This window comes from Dicentrarchus labrax, unplaced genomic scaffold (assembly GCF_905237075.1).
Source record: "Dicentrarchus labrax unplaced genomic scaffold, dlabrax2021, whole genome shotgun sequence".
Classification (NCBI taxonomy): Eukaryota; Metazoa; Chordata; class Actinopteri; family Moronidae; genus Dicentrarchus; species Dicentrarchus labrax.
In genome coordinates, this window is record NW_026136719.1 from 21,815,211 (window position 1) to 21,837,639 (window position 22,429).

Consider the following 22,429-nt stretch of genomic DNA (forward strand, 5'->3'; position numbering starts at 1 on the left):
TTATAGGCAACAGAAAATGAATGAGAATGTCTGCAAATATAGGAATTTATAACAGATGTGTTCATAATTCAAATACGTTTCAAGTAAAGAAAAAGTAAGAATACAGGAAAGAATATTTTCTTTATCATTATTTATAATTTCCCAGAAAAACACAAACATTGATCAAGGAAGTCATCTATAAATAAGACTTTTTTTTAATACAACAACCATAAGTAATACTGCCAGTGTAAAAAAGAAAAGGTTTTATAACAATACAGGGGGCTTCAATTTTGTGCACAAAAACCCATCAACATTACACAGAAATCTTGTTCTGATAAATACTGTTTCTTTGATGTTTAGCCCCTAAAAATTAAAAGCCCAATCTGTGGAATCCCAATATAAACAATGTTTCATTCCTGCTAAAACACTGAAACAGGACATTACAGAGATTTTTTCATTCCTTCTTGATACAATAAAAATTAGGCCACACACAAACAACATTGAGTCTGAATCCCACTGACAGCTATGAAATCAGAACCAGACATTCAGCGTCACTACAGCTGAACAAAGCTTGATTTCATTACGTCCCTTCTACATTTAAATTGCAGTAAACTGTATGTCCACGACTGATACGGTAAAAAAAGAATCTCACATTGGGCTTTCAAGTTACATCACATAATCACAACATTCAGACGGCACATCTGTAATTCCCAGCCACATTTAACACACATCAAAAAAACAAAAAAACAAAAAAACAGTTGGCATTTTTTTTCATAAAACAAACACCAAGGCCATGTTTATTACTACAAATAAAGGACTATTGCTGCTGATAAGGTGTAAGCTTACTCGGCACAATTACTTGTTAAAGCAGGCGACTGAAACCTTGGACTTTAATTGATTTCTACACTGGTTTGATTCCGGATCGTGAAAAGCAAACCTGCTAAACTACAAACAGTTGGCAAGCAGAGACCATAATACACCCAGAAGATTCAGTCAGTTTGTTAAAAGTCATTTAAGGACTGTTCTAATTCTTAATCTGAGCAGGGTTACATTACAATCCAGATGTGGACACATTTACGCTATGGAGCTAAGATACTGCAGCTTTTTGACCAACAACCTGGGTCCGTATTCGAACTGTATTCATGGATGTTGCCTGTACACAAGTGACTATTAGTCCCAACAGGGACACACATGCAGTGGGGTAGGAGGAGACAACACCTGTTTCAATATAGTTTAAGATGAATGCTGCAGTAAAATAACCATTATTCTTCGCCTTCCCTTAGGTTTTCTGGGTCTGGCTTTCTTTTACAACTTTGGATCTGAACATTATTAAAACATTGTTAACACTGTTCCCAGTGATTATTAGACATCAATGATGAACAATATTTCACAATGGAAGAACAATATTAGAGAATTTTTACTTCCTAAATCATATTTTTCAAGCACTAAATTGTCTAAATGTTTTTCCATTCTGACCAGATTTGTTAGACCGAATACCAGCTGCCATGTTTTACTGTGTTGGTTTGAACTGAATTTGAATTTGAACTGTGATACCTGATTTGATGTAGGGATCTTGTCTTAAAGATGAGTGTCAGTGAACACGGCGTGCTCCTTTTTCGTAGAACTTAAGGCCTTGATGGCATCCACAAATTCATCTTCCTCCACGTACTGAAAGAGAACACATGAGATCACAGTGAGGTATTTAGAAGGCCTGCAACAGTTACGGTGCGTACTGTAAGGCCAGACAGAGCAGAGGTAACGCCAGTGATACTCTTCAGGAAAAGTTGTTTATTTTACTGGGTTACCAGTAAATGTTGATGATGATGATGATGATGATGATGATGATGACGATGATGATGATGAACATCGTCTGTACAGACTTTAGTTAGCTTCTTATGCTCAATCAATTTTCACATACTGATTTAACATAAACTTATTTCCGTCCTCACCAGTCCAGAATCTTGTCCCAGCGGGTTATCCCAGCTTCCTTCCTCCATCATCAGTGACTTCCTGTCAATCAGCTGACTGACGCTGCGGTGCAGGGAATGCTGGGAATAGGCTTGACTGAGGTCTGTTTGGCTGGGAACCCGTAGGACAGACATGGGGCTGAACCGTGAGCTGCTGCCGACTATCTTTGTGTCTGTCAGACCCTGAAATTTATTACAAACCATATGTACTTTATTACTTTATTACAGCAACCTTCCAATTGATTGAAAAAAATGATTTTCATATGGTACAGAAATGAAAGGAAACCAGGGGCAGCGAGAAAAAACTGTGGTATACTTTGAAGCAGTACTGTAGTAGTGTATGGTATACATTATCTAATCTATGGTGCATGGGATAAAACATGCAAAAACATTGGTATGGTTCTTTAATTGCTACCCAAGAAGATTTTCTATAACTTTAAACCAGTATGAAATAAAACAAGTTAGACTATGATGTCAAATGCAGCAGTTGTGTGATCTGGATATTACTGTTACATAATAACTAAATTACAGGTAACAAGGAGGTAAACAGATTATTGATTCTGTTGCCTCTGAACAGGAAAATATCTTTTGGAAATATACTAACACAATATATTTGAATTATTGTTTGGATTGAAATGTTTGTTTATTTTTTTAAACATATGTTTAACAGTAAACAAAAACCAATTCAGCTTGAGCCGTAAAACAAAGCAAAAGATTAAGATAAAGTATGACACAGTTTTTTGGCAGATTTATGAAAGAGAATCTGGATGTATCAAATGATTGTATTTGTTGCATACACTGTATAAACACTAAATTTAAGGACAACCGCAAAACTGTACAACAAGTCTTACCTTTACAATCCCAGATTAACCAGCCACTGTAATATAACAATTCAGCTTTTTACACACACACACACACACACACACACACACACACACGAAGCATGCATACACAAAAACAAAACAGACATGCGTAGAAAGGCACCCACACAAATTCACAATCCCATACCTCAGTGTACACAGTGTAGCTTTTAAGAATAACGTTGCTGATCTCAACACAGTCTGCTACAGTGTCAAACTGCAGGGGGACAATAAAATAAACATTTAGGGGGTTGACAATAAATATAGAAAATAGTCTTACTGTGGGACGATCGGGGAGGAACACAGAGCTGGAGTGATGCTTAGAGCACAACTCAGGGCAGGGCCTCTGAGAGAGAGAGAGAGAGAGAGAGAGAGAGAGAGAGACAGAGAGGGTGGAGAAAGCAGTATAGGAAAGAAGGGGAGTCAGAGAAGACAGACATAAAAAAAGAAAAAGTAGAGCAAGAAAGATTGACAGAGAATGAAAAAGAAAAAAAGAGCAAAAAGAGGGAAAATTGAATGAATTAATAAAATAAAATAAAATGAAATAGAGTAGTAGTAAAACAAAATGGAAAAAAAAAAAGTTAGAAACAAAATGAATAAAGCAATTAATCATCCAGTGGATAATTTAATAGCATTGTTATTGGTATTTATTGGTAATGGGTGATTTGAGAAATAAATGGATGATATTTATATATATATATTATATTTATCAAGATGTAGAAAAAGAGCTGTATATTTTTAGAGTGACAACTATGTGGTTGTCGTTCTCATTTACAGATTTACAATGGAAGAAAGACCTAATGTCTTGATTTATGTAATGTGTGTTGTTATGATAAACAAACGTGTAAGGGTAGGCTTCACACTCCACACGTTAAAACTGAACCAGTTACTTACTGGTAACAGGACAGAAAATCATTTCTATTCTAAGAACAGCTTTCCAAGAACAATTGTTGTTTCAGCCCCCTCTAGTGGAACAAAGATTAAGACATGGCTGCTCTGGCAAAGACAGATTCATTACTAAAATGTTTACTATCTGCAGTGATGAAGAGTTCTGATTCAGTCATCTAGTGATTTCAAGTTGTGAAACTGCTTTGTTTCTGCTTCCATGTACCGCCGCTCCTTAGCAGCCTAACTTATCTTCTGCTTCTACCTCTTTGTAAACCCGACTACCTCTCTCTCTCTCTCTCCCTCTCCATATTCTCTCCCTTCACTCTCTCTTTCACCGAGGGCCTTGTTTCTCTGCTCCTCTCACCGTGTACGTCTCTCCCCCAGCCTTCCTGGTCTTCTGAAGCATGACCAGCGGAGGGCGCTCTCTGGCTGATGGATTTTTCCTCAGGGCTCTAAGAAGGGAAAACAAAATCATTCACACCCTTCTGTTGTTGTTGATATTCAAAATACACTGTCTGTTATTACATGTGTTGTGTTTTGTAAAGACGTGTAAGTTTTATCTATTAGTTTATATGAACAAGTGCAGTGTGCTTGAGGAGAAGGTATTTTTGTCTATTCTATCCGTGCCATTAGAATACCTTTGCAGCACCAGGCCCAGCAGTATTGCTAGCAGAAATAGACCCAGCAGGGTTAACAGCAAGATGAACCACAGCTCTGAGTAAACTGGTGTTGCTGACATGCTGACACCCTGTTTACCACTGTCTTCAGGCTCATGAGGAGCTGCAGAGAGAGAGAGAGAGAGAGAGAGAGAGTAAGTTACTAGATAAACAATATGTTTCATTCAATGTGTTTATGTGCATTTTTATTTTACTTTTCCTGGGCTTTTTTGACAGAGACAGTTGAAGAAAGACTAGCAGTGTGTGTGTGTGTGTGTGTGTGTGTGTGTGTGTGTGTGTGTGTGTGTGTGCTGTGTTACCTAGGCCTGTGGCAGGACTATATCTAATGGTGGGTGTACTGGCGCTGCCACTTTCGGTGGTACAAGTCACCTGAAATGACAGAGCTAGGAAAAGCAGAGGAAGAGACAGAGCAAAAGAAAAGTGAGATTGTTATGGAGGGATGACTCTGAACAAGGGTTTTAGCAAGGCTGCTTATTCATACATACCACACATAGGAACAAAGACACTTTCTTTAGAAAGGAAGGGAGAAAACATACTTCAGTGATTCTAATTTCAAGGAAAACTGGATTTTAAGGATCCTGTTGACACTGAACTAAGGCTCATTCTGAAATACTCTCGTCATATCAACACATCCCTTCAATCAAAGGCCTAGCTCGCCCTCATTACCAATCAAATAAGAAGTTTGATGAAATTTGTAGACTCAACTTTAAAAGACACTTAAATATGATATAGGCTCATCATATCAGTAGCTTATTGCCCATTATTCTTATATGTTCCATGCACCAGTCAGCCAAAGCCAATTCATTTAAACAATATTTCATACGCTATCTGACGCTGATGCTAAAGGACTGGTAAGGGTTAACCAATTCTGTTAAACAAAGTTAGACAAGTATATTTCTTATTTATTCATTTATTTTTGTATTCCAGTATTCAACAACAGTGTTATTTCTCCAATTGCAGTCTGCTGTATTATCTTAACAAGTAGACATTCCTCCTAAAAAGTGTGTATTTATTTATGTTATTAACTCCCTTAAACGTGTAAGTGGGTATGTACGTGTGTGTTTGGTGTGTGTCTGTGTGTGCTCTCACTTTTCTGTGAGGTGCGTGGAATATGGATATAGCTGTAGAAGCCAGTGTACACCCTCAGTTGGCTCTCAGTCACGCTATACTCCTTCAGGTAGCCGTTGAGGGAGAACGACCCTGCCCAGTCCAGCCAGATAACTGTCAGGTTACTGTCCACGGAGAAAGGAGACACATACTGGGGGGCTGGAGGGAGAAAGAGAGAGGGAGAGGGAGAGGGAGAGAGAGACGTGGGGTGGGGGTGTTTTTATGTTTCTTATGACTGGTTAGCTGGAAGGGTTGAGGGATTGGGGGTTTGGATGCATTTGTTACCTTCACTGAGTGTGGTAACAGTCGTCCAGTTGGAGGCAGTGCTGCCCATGTTGTTGAAACAGGCAACTCTCAGCTGATAGGTGGAGTATGGTTCGAGACCTGCACAGATTGGTTCAGTTGTTTATTCACACAAAACACAAACCACAGACAGACAAGACAGACAGACAGACAGACACACACACACTATGCAACTAGGTTTCCAGGTCCTTATAATTCACTGGTATCCTTTTTTGTTGTCTCTCTCAATTCAGCTCAATTATTTACAAAGCTATCACCTGCCTTCTACTCGTGGTGCTTGCTTAAGTCTTTATAGATCTCTCTGTTTTGTATTATTAATGGGTCACTCACTACTGGGAATTCAAAACTTAACTGGTTTTACACTTAAATTGTATAATTCTGGTCATTGTTCTTCTTTATTATTATATGTTTTCTTCTTCTAAATGAAATTTCAGTGCTGCTTTACTGAACGGTGTTTTGGTACTTGTGCAAATATAACTTTCACTGTAAAGAAGGTCAAGACATTTGAGTGTTAGTAGACATTTTTTGACATAAACAAGGGTGACCTGTCACATTGTAGCTCCGCCTTTTGCCAAAGAAACAGATTTCCATCGGTCCTTTAACGCAAGCGAGGGGCACAGGCTGGGGGGGCTGCGGACAAGGTGATCTGAGATGAAGCTCACAGCTGGAAACAGAGAGAAAGAGAGTAAGTAAGCGAGACCATTAACAAAATCTGAGCAAATACTTTTTCCTATGTATTTCTTTATGTTTTCTACACACCTCTCAATGACTCCATTAGGTGCCAGAGGCTCATCCCATTCCAGCTGAACAGAGAGGGAGGTCAGGGTGACGAGGCGAGGAGGAGGCTGGTGGGCTGGGGGCGCAGCCAGGGTGTGGAACTCTCTCAGTGGACCCTGACTGCAGCACTGTCAAATGTTCAAAACAGAGACCTCAAAAATGTATAGTATTTCTGAGTGTACAAGTATAGAGTACTGGCAGAATTTAAAAGAAAACGTTCCAAAATAAGACCAGATAGGCAACCAGGATCTGTGATGCTACTTTCATCAGTATTATTACCTGATAACAGGTGCAGGCCTCTACTCCTACCCAGTACTGGGTGTAAGGACGTAAACCATGGAGTGTCTGCTGATGGGATGTACCCTCTGAGAGCTAGAGGAAGGGGAAAGAGTGGGGGTTGAGTTTAACTTTTGGGTGAATAGTATTCAGAAACATAGTGGGTGGGCCAGGGATGAAAGAGAGGAAATGGGAGAGAGAGGAAGAGGGGGCAGTAATCAGGGAGGTTACAGTAATAGAAAATGGAGGCCTGGAGAGGAACATAGTAGTATTATGTTGTTTACCAGAGTATGGTTGTTGTTTTTCAGAGAGAACACTCTGTAAAGGCTAACAATCCCATTGGATCGGGCCGGAGGAGGGATGTCCACTACCACTGAGGTTGCTGAAACGCGTAGGAAAGTAGGTGGACCGACACCCTCCGGTGGGGCAGGTCCTGTTCGCCCACTGGCCCACGCACTGGCAGAATGGCCAGCTGAATTCACTGCCCACACCTGTCCGTCAAAACCACAGATCAGTCAATGATATCATTATATTTAATTCACATATATAACTGACAGTGAGTAATAGAGTATGTGTGACACAAAGTGAAAGCCAGACATAAAGGTAACTTTTTTTATCCTTTCTTTTTTGGTTCATTTTATTAACCCTGAATGCTGAAAGCTTCTCTTAATTACCCAGTATCCACCAGACAACCAAAAAGGATATAAGTCAATTCATTGGACCATCCATCAAAACTACCATCAGCAGTGAGAGCAAAACCTTTTCAACATGCAACCCAACACTAACATATCTGCATGACAATTACTTTTCACCTTCATCAAGGAGTTATTTTCACACACACACACACACACACACACACACACACACACACACACACACACACACACACACACACACACACACACAGAGAGAGAGAGAGAGAGAGAGAGAGAGAGAGAGAGAGAGAGAGAGAGAGAGAGAGAGAGAGAGAGTAATCTTATTTGTGTGCTTGTGTTGGGTATAATTAGAGGGTGTACACAGCACAGGGTCAGGCAGGGTGGAGATTTGCATGTGTAAGTCATCTGTAGCCTGTCAGAAGTAGTGCAGAAGGCAGATGGATGGGTCTGAGCTTTACTGTTGAAAGTGTGTGTCTGTGTGTCTGTGTGTGTGATGTGTTGTTTGTAGGGTTTTGTGCGTGTATGCGAGTGCATGCAAGTGTGCTAAGAGTTGAATTAACCTCAATAATAGTCAATTAGGCCGTGATCAATCAGACTGATTGATCTAAGTGACAGCACAGATGGACTGAGATGGGAGAAGGCAAAAGAAGAATGGAAGATGGAGACACTGGGAATTATGGAGGAGGAGGAGGAGGAGGGGGACAGGAGGAAGGGTGGACAAGACCCAACAGAGGAAACAGGAGAAATTTTGAGCTGTATAATTTTTTCATGACTCCAAATGAACCTGCTTGGATAGTGATAGTGGTTCAGTTCTACAGATAAGATTATATTGAAATGGTGCTTGGATTTCACATCCTCATCCACCTTAGAGCTAACTGCATGGCTTTAGTTGGTGGACACGTACATCCCAACATCATGAAAAAACGTTTCAATGCCAAACTTTGCCTCTTTTACTTTTTACTGTAGTGTATATTTAAATACAAATCAAACACACTGACTTGATTACTGTACTATAAAACACACACTAATAGGTGATTCTTACCAGTCAAACAGCCTTAATAGCCACAACACAGTATCCAATAAAATAGGTATACAACCCTGTGTAGTCTGGTGTGCTATTGCACACACAAAGTTGAACATTTACACAGTTATTTCAGGTGGAGTTATTCGCAAAAACTGACAAAAGTGCATAAGACATCGGGATATTTTAACCTCTGAAAATACAGTTTCCGCTTCATCGTTTCTTTCGTCATGTAAACAGTATTATCCCAGTGATATTTACTGCTGTTACATGGAACCAAGTAGGCAGCCAGACTATTGTTTTTTTCTCAGTATTTGTAGCATTTACATCATTGTGCAGATGCAAATGTATCCAGACCTGTGTGACTGAATTCGACCTTTATTGTCACTTAATAAAATAATTTCACACAAACACAAAATGTTAGTGTCTAATGCAATATAAATCCATTAAACTCAAAAAGGGACAGACACTTCTGCCCTTGAATGTTTATTTGTATATTAATATTTGTGACTTGTGACTCTGCACCTACAGTTTCTTATTAGAGAGACTGACCTGGACTCGTCCACTGGCCCATGAAACTGTCTGCTGCTTTTAAAGAGAATGAGAGGAGCTGATGTGATTGGCCATTATTGTGGCCCATCCCGACTCCACTGGCTGATACTGCACTTCCATGCGGTTCCATTCTCTTTTCCACTTTTCACATGTGGCACACATTTTTGGAGCATCTTATTTGTGTTTCCAACAAACATCAACTGATACTGTGCATTCAGATTGACAGCAAACACTGCAAGTGTATCTACCTGCTTTAGATATTTGCATGTATGTCACTCACCAATGCAGTGTGTTGCTAGATCTGAGTCAACTTGATACACTGCTATTGTATTGACCATGGCCTAAGGCAGCAACTAAGCACAGTGACTTATCGATGTATTATACAAGGAGTGCAGGACAGCTCAAAAGGTGCAGTTAAGTGGTAGGCTTTATCTAAGATGAACAAGCTTGGATGATAAACCAAAATGCAGTGACAATGGAAATTGAGGCTGCACCTAAACCTAAGATAAGAGTATTTTGGATATCTGTATAATATTTAATATTTAATATCATACTTAGAGAAATGTTCATACAATTAATGAAGTAGAAGTCATTACTGAAATTAAACTCTAAGAGAATAAAAAAGAGAAGGAATGACAAATTGAAGCGTTATAAATATTAACTTTCAAGGTTTGATCATAAGAATATAATCACGGCATTATATGAATGTCAAGAGTAAGTTTTAAGAGTAAGTCCTCTGAGTATTTCTGTTTTTTCGTATAATCAGTATGATGGTTCATTGTCTACACTTCATCCGGTAGATGAGGGTAGGGGAATGGTGGGAGGGATGGCAGGAAGAACAATGAAAGACAGGACAGAAGCCTGTGTGGAGAAGTAAGAAGGATGGGTGGAGGGATGGAAGGGAACGGGTACGTTAGGTAAAGGGCATGCTGTCACCCTGATAAGGAAAAGGTCAAAGAGAAGCATGCAGTTAACAGCTGTTGAGATGCCCCTATAGTGCTGGTGTGAGTCTGTGTGCTTGTGTGTGTGTGTGTGTGTGTGTGTGTGTGTGTACAGTAAGTATGAGGAAAAACTGACGAAGATGATTAAAAATGAAACATACATTCGTGTTTGTCATTAAAACTATGTTCATTATGTCATTGGTTGAAGTGTCTATCAAAATAATAAATCATCAAAATAATGGCTGTCCTATACTAAATGAAATGATATCATTTAATAAGAACTGTAATAGTGTAAACACTATTAGCATGATGTGAAAAGCACATACAGGGGGTGATTCTGGCTTCCCAATAACAACTGACTCAACTGAGTTTTGATTTCCTCTGTATGTTAGCAATCAGTTCTATTGTAATTAGTAATTATGCCGACAATGTCTTGATTGTACCTTTTATTGCAAAACCATGATCAACAAACAGTGGTTGTAATCACATCTGCAGCCTCACATGAATGGAACAGAGCCACTGGAAATAATACAAAATGTCTAGTTATATAGCTTGAATAAAACATGCATTAGCATCAGGTAAAAGAAAAAGTTTTCTCTCTGCACATATAGTTTCTGCACGGGAGCTGTGACTTGACTTGTTGCTTAAAAGGTTTTCAATTAAATTAGCTTCCACCGTCATCCAAAATTACAACTGCAGCAGTGCGATATTTCTACCCAGCAACAACCATGTTCTTCCCCTAGTAGCAACACAGTTAAAGCATCAAGGTGACGCAAGGCTTTGGGCTTGATTAAGAAGTTTGTGCCACATAGACAGAACAGAAAAAGTTCAAAACTTAAGTCAGCACAGAACACCTTGCCCTTGATCCAGTGCTAAAAAGGTACAACTCTTCCCGTCCTTATATCATCCACAGACTTTTTACTGCTTTCTCTCCTCTCTTGTCCTCTCTTCTCCTATTGGGCCGTGATTTGGCTTATTAGACACAAAATAAAAATATACGCCGTTAGCTGCCATGGCAGCAAAGGAGCCGCCATGGCAACAAACGACTTCAGGAAACTACCAGACAGTATTTGAGCATTTTTATTGGTCGGTTAGACTGCGGACTTGATTTGAGCACTCTGATAGGCCAGCAGAGCTACTTGGCGGGTGCATCTACTTGGGGTGAAGGGGCTAAGTTGTGTGAAAGTGGGCAGTAATTAAAACCAAGCATAAAGCTGTCAATAGGAGCTTATGACCCAGTGTAATTAGCCTAATATGATTTCTCTCTCTGCACTGTGGTGTGCTAAACTGAACTGACTTATCGTCCTTGTGTACGCTTCAAACACACAGACAGAAAGGATGAGAGCCAGATAAGTACACAGACAGATTAACTGCTAAATAAAAATAAAGCCAGGCAGATAGATATAAAGACAGACAGGTAGGTAGGTAAGAGGAGAGACCGATAAATTGGTCGATAGACAGGCAGACACTTAGAAAGTATAACTTATTGCTCGGAAATTGAAAGAAATGGCATGATGAATAACTTGAATATGAATCTATGAAACTATGAATATTCAAAAATGTTTATTCGCTTATCTGTCTCTGACACACACACGCACACACACTCACAGATGTTAACATGCACACACAAACACAGAGTGCTGCTGTGTACATGTATTCATGGACATCACACACATACCACCACCTTGTCCACGTACCCCAATCCCCCACTGACAAATCCTCAGGGGACGTGTAGCGGTCACCATTAAAAGGTCTTTCCAATACAAGCTCTGTTACCAAGGGGGCTAACAGTTAATTCGATTGGCTGGCTGGTAATCAGGAAGTGGGGTGCTCTGAGGACCCAGTGATTAATGGCTCTGTTGCCCGCCCGTCATCTCCCAAAGCTCCTCCCTCCCTCCCTCCTCCTGTCATAAATTAGGACCCTCGTAAATAAAGACGGCACCACAATCAGGCAAACTCAATCAATTACACAGGTTCTCTGGCCTCGGCTCGTATGTCTGACAGGCAGGAATGCTAATGTTATTGTTGCTTCCAAAGGGCTAGCCTGTCAATTAGCGTACCAACGCACAGCACAACAGCATGAATATGGACCCCGCCATTTAACACCTGTCTGATTACTTGGCTAGTGTGTGTATGTCTGTGTATGTTGGTGTGTGTATGGATGACTATATCAGTCTAGGGTGTGTGTGACTGGACTTCTGGAAAACATTTCACTGTGACAATATGCTTCTTCTGATGTGTCAGTCACATCAGATCTCATCTTCAAATGAGGTTCACAGATCACAATAAAACATTTAACTCCATGTATACTGCAGAGGACAAAAGCAGTGGACATTTCAGACATAAGAAGTGAGGACTGCTAAAAGTTTATAGCAACTAAGATGAACTGTGTTTTTAGTTATCATATTTCTGTATATGCAAGAACCATTTGCACTTTTTGTGTTAATTGTTCTGCTATTAATTTTGTTTTCCTTCCTTCCTTCTTTGGATTAAGGACCTCTTTGATTCTTATTTGCTCCAAAAAATACATCTAATATTTTACATTTGTTTTTACGTAGTGTCTGTAAGCACATGGTAACTGTATACACACGTATAATGCGTATATGCACAGAGCATTGTACCTGGTACTGGTAGACAGTATACGGCTGGAGTGCTTCATCTTTGCACGTAGCAGAGATATTCCGGTAGACAAGTGTTGCTGCATCCCTTCTGTGGGTGTCAGATGTATGGTCCAGCCTGCGGTACACCTCATAATGAAGGATTCTACCATTTGGCTGAGTTGGATGAGACCAGGTGAGCAGGAAGGTGGTCTGTAGGCTGGTGTGTGTGTCAGGCTGAAGGTCTAACAGTGGCGATGTTTGTCCAGCAGGGGGAGCCTCCAGAGTGAGTACAGATGACCAGTCACTGGAGGAGCAGCCCAGCGCTGTGCAAGCCTCCACCCTCACTTCATACCTACACGCACAGAAAGGCACATATTTTAAAATGCAATAATCAGCAAATTTTTGTATACTGTGTAAGAGGCAACTGTGGAAAAGAAACACAAATAACTTTGATACTTTATTACATGATTTTTGAATGGCTGACTGCTCAGCTTCCTGGGCTGTAATTAACAGCATGTTTGTCTCAACCACATGTCCACTGAGCATTATCAGAGTACAACCAACATAACAAGGTAACTGATTTGGAGGCACTGTTGTGTTTTGGAGAAAGAAAGGAATAAAGGAGACGACAGAGAGGAGTGAGGGGGAGAAAAAGAGAGAGAAGGTGATGAAGAAGAGTTGAATGGATAGAAGGTCATCAGAGAGAGAGGGGGAGTGATCTTTAGATGATAAGGCTGATGAGCTTTTATTATCTAAATCTTATCACCACACACACACACACACTTACGCATACACAGCCACACTTTCAAGCACAGTGATGTGTGTATACTGGAGCAGACACACAAAGCTACACATGCATATGCACCCTTGCACACACAGAAATACACACATATACAGTCTTTGGTCTATACAGCTGTCCTTGTCTAAGAGAGAGATGGATACATGGCCACTGCTTCAAGGCTTACTCCCTTCTCCTTTTTCTCTGTCTCTCTATTTCTTGCTTGCATTTGACTTATTTATAAGTGTGCAGCAGCAGCACCGTTACTGTTACCTGACAAAGACAAAAGTTCAGTTCTTTTAAAATATATACTAAATTTTAATGTTATTTTAAAAATTTGGACTGACTAGACTTAAAAAGAATTAAAGAAAAAAAAATTAAAGTTACTTATTAACAGAATACAATAAGTTGAACCTAGCTCTGGTGTTTGTGGCTTGTAAAGAATGTTTTTCCTGAAACCAAGAGATGGCACTCTGTTCCCTTCATCACCCATTTTTAATTCTTGTTCCTACCCATATTTTCCTTCATTACAGGTACAGGAAAAAGGAAACTGTGTTGGTCAGCTTTTTTCTTAACCATTTTATGCAATGCAGGTTAAGGAAAATGTAAAATCTTTGACCTTCAGCTTTGCAATAATTTTTTTTTAAAAACTACATAATCTTCCTACCTGTACATCAATAAGCAACATATTTTGCAGCATAAAAACCTAAAAGTGACCTGTGGTGGAGATCTGCTTTGACTGACCTGTGGTAAGGAGCCAGCTCATGCAGAGTGGCATGTCGGGCAGAGAAGTCACCATCCTCTGGAGTGAATACAGTGCTGGTGATGCTGAGCTGGACTGGATCTCTTTGAAATATAGTGTAACTCACAATGTCTCCATTAGGACGGGCTGGAGTACTCCACTCTACTCTCAGCTAGAAAGAAAAACAACATAAAGCAAAAAAACTTTTGAACAACAATTTAAAGATAGTAAGAAGTAGTAATGTCATGATTCCGCTGTTACCTATATGGACTGAAGAGATGAATGGCTCACCTGGCTTGGTCCCAGAGGCGTCAGTGTGGGGAGACCGACACCAGAAGGAGCTGATGGGTGAGTCTTTGCAGTGGCTGGCGAGCTGCTCACTGCTCCTTTGCTGTTGTTGGCCCTGACAACATAGCTATATTCTACGCTTGGCAAAAGTGTGAAGTCGTGGTAATGGGTCTCTGTGCCGACAAAGATAACTTCCCCATCTCTGCGAAGCTCATACCCGGTGATGATGCCATTAGGTTGCTCTGGTGGTCTCCAGCTAACCTCCACTGACTCTGGGCCAGTGACCTTCAAAGGAAAGGTTAAAGGTTACATCAAACAGAGATAAAACTCAACAAATCTCACCCAAATAATAATAATAATAATCAAATAAAAAGTTATAACAAAAAAACTAAAGTATATGATTTGTATCATGTAATTAATGGCTGAGGAGGTTTTGGTCATTTGTGCAAGAGGATAAGTTCTCTTAGATGAGCGGTGAAATGTCTTTAATATTACAAAGCAAGTGATCCATTTGGATTCAAATCAAAAGATTTAGGTATTGTACTTGTATACCAAAGGTTTCACTGGAAGTCAAAAATATGGAAACAAACCTTAAGAGTTGGGGCAGGCAGGCCAGTGGGAGGAGCCTCACCAGTTACAGTGGACAGCGTTGTGCTGGCAGAGCACCCACCGCTGGTACAAGCTAAAAGGACCAGCTGATATGATGTGTGTGGCTGCAGATTTGACAACACTGTATGCAGGCTTCTACCACGATAAGCTTCTTCGTTGTTCAGTTTCAGCACATACTCAGTCACCTCTCCATTGTTTGTCAGTGGGTTGCTCCAGGAAATGTTTATACTATTGGATGTTGTGCTGTCTACTGTGGGAGCTTCCACTGTGGCAGGTGGAGCCTCTAGAGTTGTGATGTTTGTTTGAGGGCTGGTCATGCATCCCTCAGACGTGCAGGCTATGACTGAGTAGCTGTAGAAAAGAAAATAAAAAAAAAAGAAAAGAAAAGAATTACGGTAATCATCTCTATTAAAAATGATCAATTTGTGTGTGGTGGTTATTTTGAATCCCCACAAGGAAACATTCAGGTTAGTTAATAGTAATACCTATATGTTGAAAATGGAAGGAGGTCTTCATCAGTGTAGCTGAGGACAGTCGGGTCAAAACTAAATGAGAAACTGATATTGTTTCTCTGAATCCTGTAGGACTGAAGTACCCCGTTGGGCTCCAGAGGAGCGGTCCAGGACACCAACACCTCACTAGGCTGGCCTTGGAGATGACTAACTGTTGGGGGGGCTAGACCACGAGGAGGGGCCTGTCTGGTTGTCACAGTAACCCAGGGACTACGGGTGTGTCCAGCGGGATTATGAGTTTGGACACTAAACTCGTACTGCGTCCAGGGACGCAGACCAGTCACTGTATACGAAAAGGTGTCAGCATGTTGTGGGGATGATTCTCTGAATAACACCTGTTGGAGACAACATGATTAAGGTTGAGGAGTTGTACAGTAGTTACACAATTTTCATTTAATAACCAAGACATACTGACTCCAGTGAAATGTGTTAGTTATAGGAGCAGAAACATGACATGACTGCCTATATCTTTAGAGATGTGTCTTTACTTTCACCTACCTTTCCCCTTTCAGTACCCTCTTCATTGCTTCGTCCCCTCCCCACTTCCTCCAGACTTCTCCCAAGTAAGAAATACTCTCCGATTGGCCCATTGGGCTGTGAGGGTGGGCCCCAGGTAAGTGACACATGGTCTGGGCCAATGAAGAGAGGCCTGGGAGGGGCCTGGGAAGCAGGTGGAGCCGCTGCTGTGGTGATGTGCTGAGGAGGGGTGCGTGTGCAGCCTGCTGAGGTACAAGCTTCAAGAGTCAAAGAATATATAGTCCATGGCTCCAAACGACGAAACAGAAAGTTGCGCGATAGCCCACTGAATTCCAGGTTCCCCTCACTGTACAGGTTATACATCTGAAAAGGAAGAGACGGAAAGCAGGGAGGAGGAAAGAAAAGTGGTAGAGGAGGAGAGGAAGAGTAGGTGGGTTAAAGTAGGACATAATAGGAACAGACGAGGGACAAAGATGCCAAACGGGTGAGAGGAGAGAACACATCAAAGAAGGAAAGAGCTTTTTTCAGTAGTATGTATGCAGCAATGTGGGTATGCATGACTGGTCTGACTTCAGGTGCAAGTCTATTGCTGTAGTGTACACATAGTGTGTATTAGTATATATGTGTAAGTATGCAAATGAGTTGTGATTGATTGGAAGTTATAAGTTGGTCAATTATGAGTGTAATTGTTGGGGTTTGTATGTATGTCTGTTTATATTATTGGTATCTATCTGCTGTCTTTGCTGTGTGTATTGTACAGTCTGTACCGTGATGATTCCATTTGGAGCACTTGGCTGATCCCAGCTCAGCAGTAACGCCCTGCCCTGCTCTCTCTGCTCCACTGTGAAGTTGGCCAGGCCGGCAGGCGAAGCTTCTAGGGTCCTAATGCCAACCCAGGGACTGGACACGCTACCTGAAGGGTTACAAAGCATCTACACTCAGTGGAATGGTCCAGTGGTTGATGTTAGTATGATTTATCCCTGATATTTTAAATGAGTTACTGATCATTATCAACCTACCAGCATCGTTCACAGCTTCCACTCGTAGACTATACTGACTGTACGGTTCAAGACCATAGACTGTCGCTTCTAGGACTGAACCCTGACAGATGGAAGGAATACAAGTAAGAAAAGCAGGCAAAAGTAGGAGAGAGGTATGAAAGGGAGATAGTCGTAGGAAGTAGGAGATATAGGAGAGTAAAGAGGGAAGACAAAGGAATGATTGGGCAAGAGTTAAAAGGAGAAAGAATAAAAGAGCAGAGATGGAGAGGGAAACAGGGAAGAGGGTAGCATGCCATAGCAAGAGAAGAGAATGAGAGGAAATTAGTTACACAAACAAATCCTGCATGAATAAAAACCAGTGCATTACTCATTAAAATGGGGAATGAAACGGAACACTGAAACAATGGCAAGCTAAGATGACATGACATGGGATTTGTGATATCAACATTTCAACATACAGGCTCTGCCATGGTAAAGTAAGTAGACACCAGAGAAGTGGCAGAGACAGAGAGAGACTGGCAGGCAGGCAGCCGTCCCTTATGGGTGAATTCAAAGCTTCCAGATTGAGTGTTTATGTCACACATGCACCCTTTCATATCACACACACACACACACACACACACACACACACACACACACACACACACACACACACACACACACACACACAGAGAGAGAGAGAGACACAGGCAGTAAGTCTGCCAGTAGCTTTAGGCAGTGGGACCCAGCCCAACACCCTGGCAGACACAGGGGCAGTGTGTATGTGTGTGTGTGATACAGTGGGAACACCATTTACTAATTGATAAGAGACACACTGTTGTTTCAAAAGGCCCTGGTGTGCAATGACATGGTAGTCAGGGAGCACTAGGCTCCAGGATGTAGCATTGCTTGTTTGTTTGTTTGTTTGTTTATGACTGTAAGCTTTAAAGCAGCTATGAGAGTGATGTTTCTCTGTGTATGTGTGTGTGAACATATTTGTGTGAACAAACATAGGAGACTATTTTTTCATGTGTTGAGTCTGCAGTTTTTAAAAAATTGTCTGTTCAGGACTGTATTAGGCATATGTAAAGAGATTAACTGGTAACCCACTTCAATGCAGCAGCAAGAGGATCAAAAAGGCTCCAATTCAAACTGAATCAAATGGAAACCCTGACAAATCACCGTAGCGTGGCACCAAGGATGAACTGTCTGAACAACAACCAGAATGCATGTATTCACTGTTTTCATGTCTGGGAGCCAACGTGTTTTTCATCCACAGTAAAATAGGATTAATAAGCCCCTAGACACCTAGACACAAGCTAAATCCTCCTGCAAATCACAGCACTTCTCAGTAGAGAGAGGGAGGGAGGCAAAGAGAGAGACACAGGGTGGAGAGAGATAGAAAGAAAAGGGGGCAGTGGGAGTGAGAAATAAAGGCCGAAAAGAAAAAAGAGATCGGAATGAAATTAAGTAAGGCAACGCAGGACAGAGAATCCGAAAAGAGGGGTAGAAAAAGTAAGAGGTGAGTAAGTTAACAACTGATGAAAGGAATAAAAAAGGAGAGACAGAAGGAGGAGGAGTGTGTGAGAAAGAGTAGCGCAGAAAGAGATTGAGTGAATGGGTAAAAAAAGATGGAGGAAAGCTAAAGCGGGAGAGAAAAAAAAGATAAATGTGGCAAAAGGGAGAGACAGATTAAGTGAGCGAGAATGAGAGATCTCTCTACCTTAAAAGCCAGTGAAATATGTGAGGCATGTGGCCTATAAAGCGGTTAACATATGCACATTGTCAATAGCAGCATCTGGCGCTGGCAGCTTTTATAGGAGCATGGAGACTCTGCTACACGCCTCTAGATGGCAATACATTCAAACACTTTATCACTGAAACACACCACATTAACGGCCTCCTCACACACAAGCACACACACACACACACACACACACACACACACACACACATACACACACACTCGACAATCTAGCACTATGAAATTCACCACCTCAGCCTGCTAACTGCACACACACAGACACACAGTAGACAGGCAGTAATCAAATGGTGTAACACTAAAACGCACTACTATTACATTACATTAACAGCTCCCTCAATAACTATTTCTCTCTCATACATACACATGTGCAGACACACACATACACACACACACACAAAAAAACACTTTAACAGTATCGTACGCATATTAGGGAATGTGTAGGAAAACACATACACACGCCAGAGAAATAATGAAATGAATAACAGAGTTAAGGTAAGACCACACAGTTGGAATTTAATTTCCCAACTTTAACTGAACTTAACCTTAACATCTGACCTTGAAGTGTATACAATTAAACAGTTAGAGCTATATAACAATGGTTGTTATATTTTTAATAGAAACCAATTTTGGAGCAAGAGCTATACAGCAATTTAGAAACAGGCATTTATGATCTCAATGTAATATTAAGGCCGGGTTCTAGTGTACTATTTTCATCAGCATCAGCAAAATTATAACTAGACCAATTGTCTTCAGCAGCAAAAACTGCTTTTGACAAATGGCTGTGTTTGTTAAGCCTATTTTAAAAAAAATGTCCAATCTATGAAGACCACTTGAAAAGCTACAATGTAAGATATGAAAGCAAAAAAGGTTCTCGTCAACCTAAACTCAGAGTGCCTGAGCATGTGTGATCAAAGTCACTACTTAATAAAGCCAAATGCAAAAGAACAGAGGAGGAGCACGGAGTCACAAGAGAGAGAGGGAGAGATGGGGGGAGAACAAGAGAGATTTGCACAGATGTAAAGGAAAGATTGTAAACAAGACAGAGGGAGAGAAAAGGAGACAATGATAGGGAAAGAAGAGAAGAGACAGGAAGAGGTCTTGCTAATTTATACATTAAAGAGCCCTCAGATCTTACATGGTTCAACACAACTTAGCACTGAGGGCAAGGAAGCAATCTATTCAATCTTTTATTTCCTCATTCTGTCTTCTCTTTGGTGTGTGAGCTGAGCAACAGCAGGGGTCATGTGGACAGTGTGCGTGTGTTTCTGTGTGTAGCCTATATAAAAGGGTCATTGTGCATGTGTGCTCTTTGAATCCTTGTGCAAATATATCGGTATATGGTGTTTATTTGTGTGCATTTGCATGTATCCTAACAAGCCCACATCTGCATGCATCTTGTTTTGTACTTATGTGTCCCTAGTAGAAGTGTGTGTGTGTGTGTGTGTGTGTGTGTGTGTGTGTGTGTGTGTGTGTGTGTGTGTGCGCCAGTGCAAGTGCACAGCTGAGTGTGTGTGATATTCAGGTGGAGAGGCATGGTGCAGCCGGGGGGACAGTGTGTGATACTAATTAAGAATAACCATGTGTATTTGTCAAAAGAATTATGCTGATTATCTCACAAAGGCCCCTGCACTGGGCCCCGCAGAGAGACAGAGACAGAGAAACGGACCAACATTAGCATATGGCTACACACGTGCATGCACACACACACACACACACACACACACACACACACACACACACACACACACACACACACACACACACACACACACTCTCTCTCTCTCTCTCTTTGTCTCTAACACACACATACACGCAGGTAAAAGTAAAGAGAGTGCCTAAGAACATACATGAAAGAACCATGCCTAATGATAGGTGAATGGGGTCCAACTGGTCTGCCTTAGGGATGTTTCTCTCCACAGGCTTTCTCTGGCCTCTCTGCTCTGTCATATTAAGTCCTGGAGAGATAATAAAGCACCATGCTGTTTCACCTTTTCTTATGTGTCTTAGTTCTTTCAGTGTCTGGTAAAATAGGCCATGATCAGATATGCTTCAGTTCAATTCAATTCAATTGAATTTAGCTCAGTTCAATTCAATTCAATTCTGTAGTCCAGTCTATTAGTACAAGCTGTGCCCTGACCAGCCCTGTGAGAGCAGTAATTGTTTTCGGAGGTTTCTGAGGTGAGCCAGTGCACCACACGCTGCTCTCTCGCGCCCCATGCCAAGCTCTCAAGCCAAGTTTGTGCATGTGTGTGTGTGTGTGTGTACGTATTTATGTCCACATGCCTAATTCAATACTGCTGGAACAATTGCCCTGTGTCTGTTTGCAAATGCCCTGCGTGGGTGTCCCTGCTAGTCAGTGTGCGTTAGACAAACCCTGACACATACAGACGCTGGTGCGACAAATACACACACACAGAAACACACCAACAGAAAAAACAGAGTGCCATTAGGCATGTATTTTGTCTGTGGCCGGCACAGACATACAGAGGGACTGCAGGGGTCTGGAACAGGCATGCCCACTTCACACCGACAGCCATGATTGGCTTTGGCGGCTCTAGACCCCAGGAACAGCATATTTGGTGTGTATATATGCAAGTGTGTGTGTGTGTGTGTGTGTGTGTGTGTGTGTGTGTGTGTCTGATGTGGCCAAAGACCAATGGACAAATTCTGGCAAGTCAGGGACAGTATGCTTAAAATCCACAGATATCTCCTGAAATTGAAATGAGCAAGCATGTGTTCCTCTATGGATGCAGTTTTATCTGAACTTAATTTCATCAGGCAGGGCAATTCAATAAATAAACAAAACATTTCAAAACTTGTATTATTTACCAATGACTAGTTGGTAAAATAAATCATTAAAAAAAAATGTTAATAAAAGAAAAAAAAAAGATTATTTGTGCAAGCAATTTCCAATCAAGGGCTGTAAAAAAAAGAATAATTCTTCTAATTTGGCCTTTTTCTTGTCTTTGGGTGGGTAGAGTGTGGGTGTCTGACTGCCCTTATATAGAGGCCAATGTAGAGTACTGCAATAAACTTGTAATTATTACATATATGACATTACATATATGAAAGAGAAACAAAAACCACAGGTAACATACTGTATATTAGTATATAAATTGTTACTAAGACTAAGACTTCATATAAAGTAATTATTATATTCCACTTGATGAAGGGCATCCAAAATGCAGACACATATGAGTATCTTACAAAATACTTCAGCTTTCTTCTTTGGTATCCCTGTCATCTATTAAACTGCTTACACCCAAAACAAAAAATAAAATCAAATATATATATAAAAAATATTATATAGACGAACATATAAACAAAGACGTGCATTTGTGTCCAGGCTGTGAGACAGCATCAGACAGAGAGGCTGGCCAGAACGTCTGCTCCAGACTATAAAGTACAGCCCACTTCCAAAATAAACATTTCAGGATTCAGTTACAAGTTTACACCCACACACCCACATGCTTTGCTCCAGAGCTGAATGGACACACAAATATACTAAACTTCTTTTGTTCTCTCTCTCTTATGAGCACTCCCACTCAGCATTCCTTTAAAGTGATGACCATCATATCGCAGTTGCAGCACTAAACACCCATTAAGACAAGTGGAGAGCACTACACTGGATGGTGTGGCCTCTTCACAGACAGACACACAATAACACACAACCT

At 40.9% G+C, this 22,429-nt stretch overlaps 1 protein-coding gene across 1 annotated transcript in view; it reads right to left on the bottom strand.

The window, feature by feature from the left end:
- Positions 1-115: 115 nt before the first annotated feature.
- ush2a (Usher syndrome 2A (autosomal recessive, mild)) overlaps positions 116-22,429 on the bottom strand; it is a 197,405-nt gene continuing 175,091 nt past the window's right edge. The window contains exons 75-94 of the mRNA XM_051379326.1: positions 17,026-17,111; positions 16,778-16,919; positions 16,032-16,373; positions 15,507-15,868; positions 15,003-15,372; positions 14,416-14,697; positions 14,127-14,296; positions 12,626-12,956; positions 7,119-7,325; positions 6,838-6,930; positions 6,541-6,686; positions 6,327-6,445; positions 5,764-5,862; positions 5,461-5,637; positions 4,671-4,754; positions 4,333-4,474; positions 4,059-4,146; positions 3,087-3,152; positions 1,929-2,129; positions 116-1,647 (exon numbers count right to left, since the gene is read on the bottom strand). Coding sequence (XP_051235286.1) covers positions 1,558-1,647; positions 1,929-2,129; positions 3,087-3,152; positions 4,059-4,146; positions 4,333-4,474; positions 4,671-4,754; positions 5,461-5,637; positions 5,764-5,862; positions 6,327-6,445; positions 6,541-6,686; positions 6,838-6,930; positions 7,119-7,325; positions 12,626-12,956; positions 14,127-14,296; positions 14,416-14,697; positions 15,003-15,372; positions 15,507-15,868; positions 16,032-16,373; positions 16,778-16,919; positions 17,026-17,111 — 3,597 coding nt within the window. The 3' untranslated portion in view covers positions 116-1,557. The remainder of the gene's footprint in view (positions 1,648-1,928; positions 2,130-3,086; positions 3,153-4,058; positions 4,147-4,332; positions 4,475-4,670; positions 4,755-5,460; positions 5,638-5,763; positions 5,863-6,326; positions 6,446-6,540; positions 6,687-6,837; positions 6,931-7,118; positions 7,326-12,625; positions 12,957-14,126; positions 14,297-14,415; positions 14,698-15,002; positions 15,373-15,506; positions 15,869-16,031; positions 16,374-16,777; positions 16,920-17,025; positions 17,112-22,429) is intronic.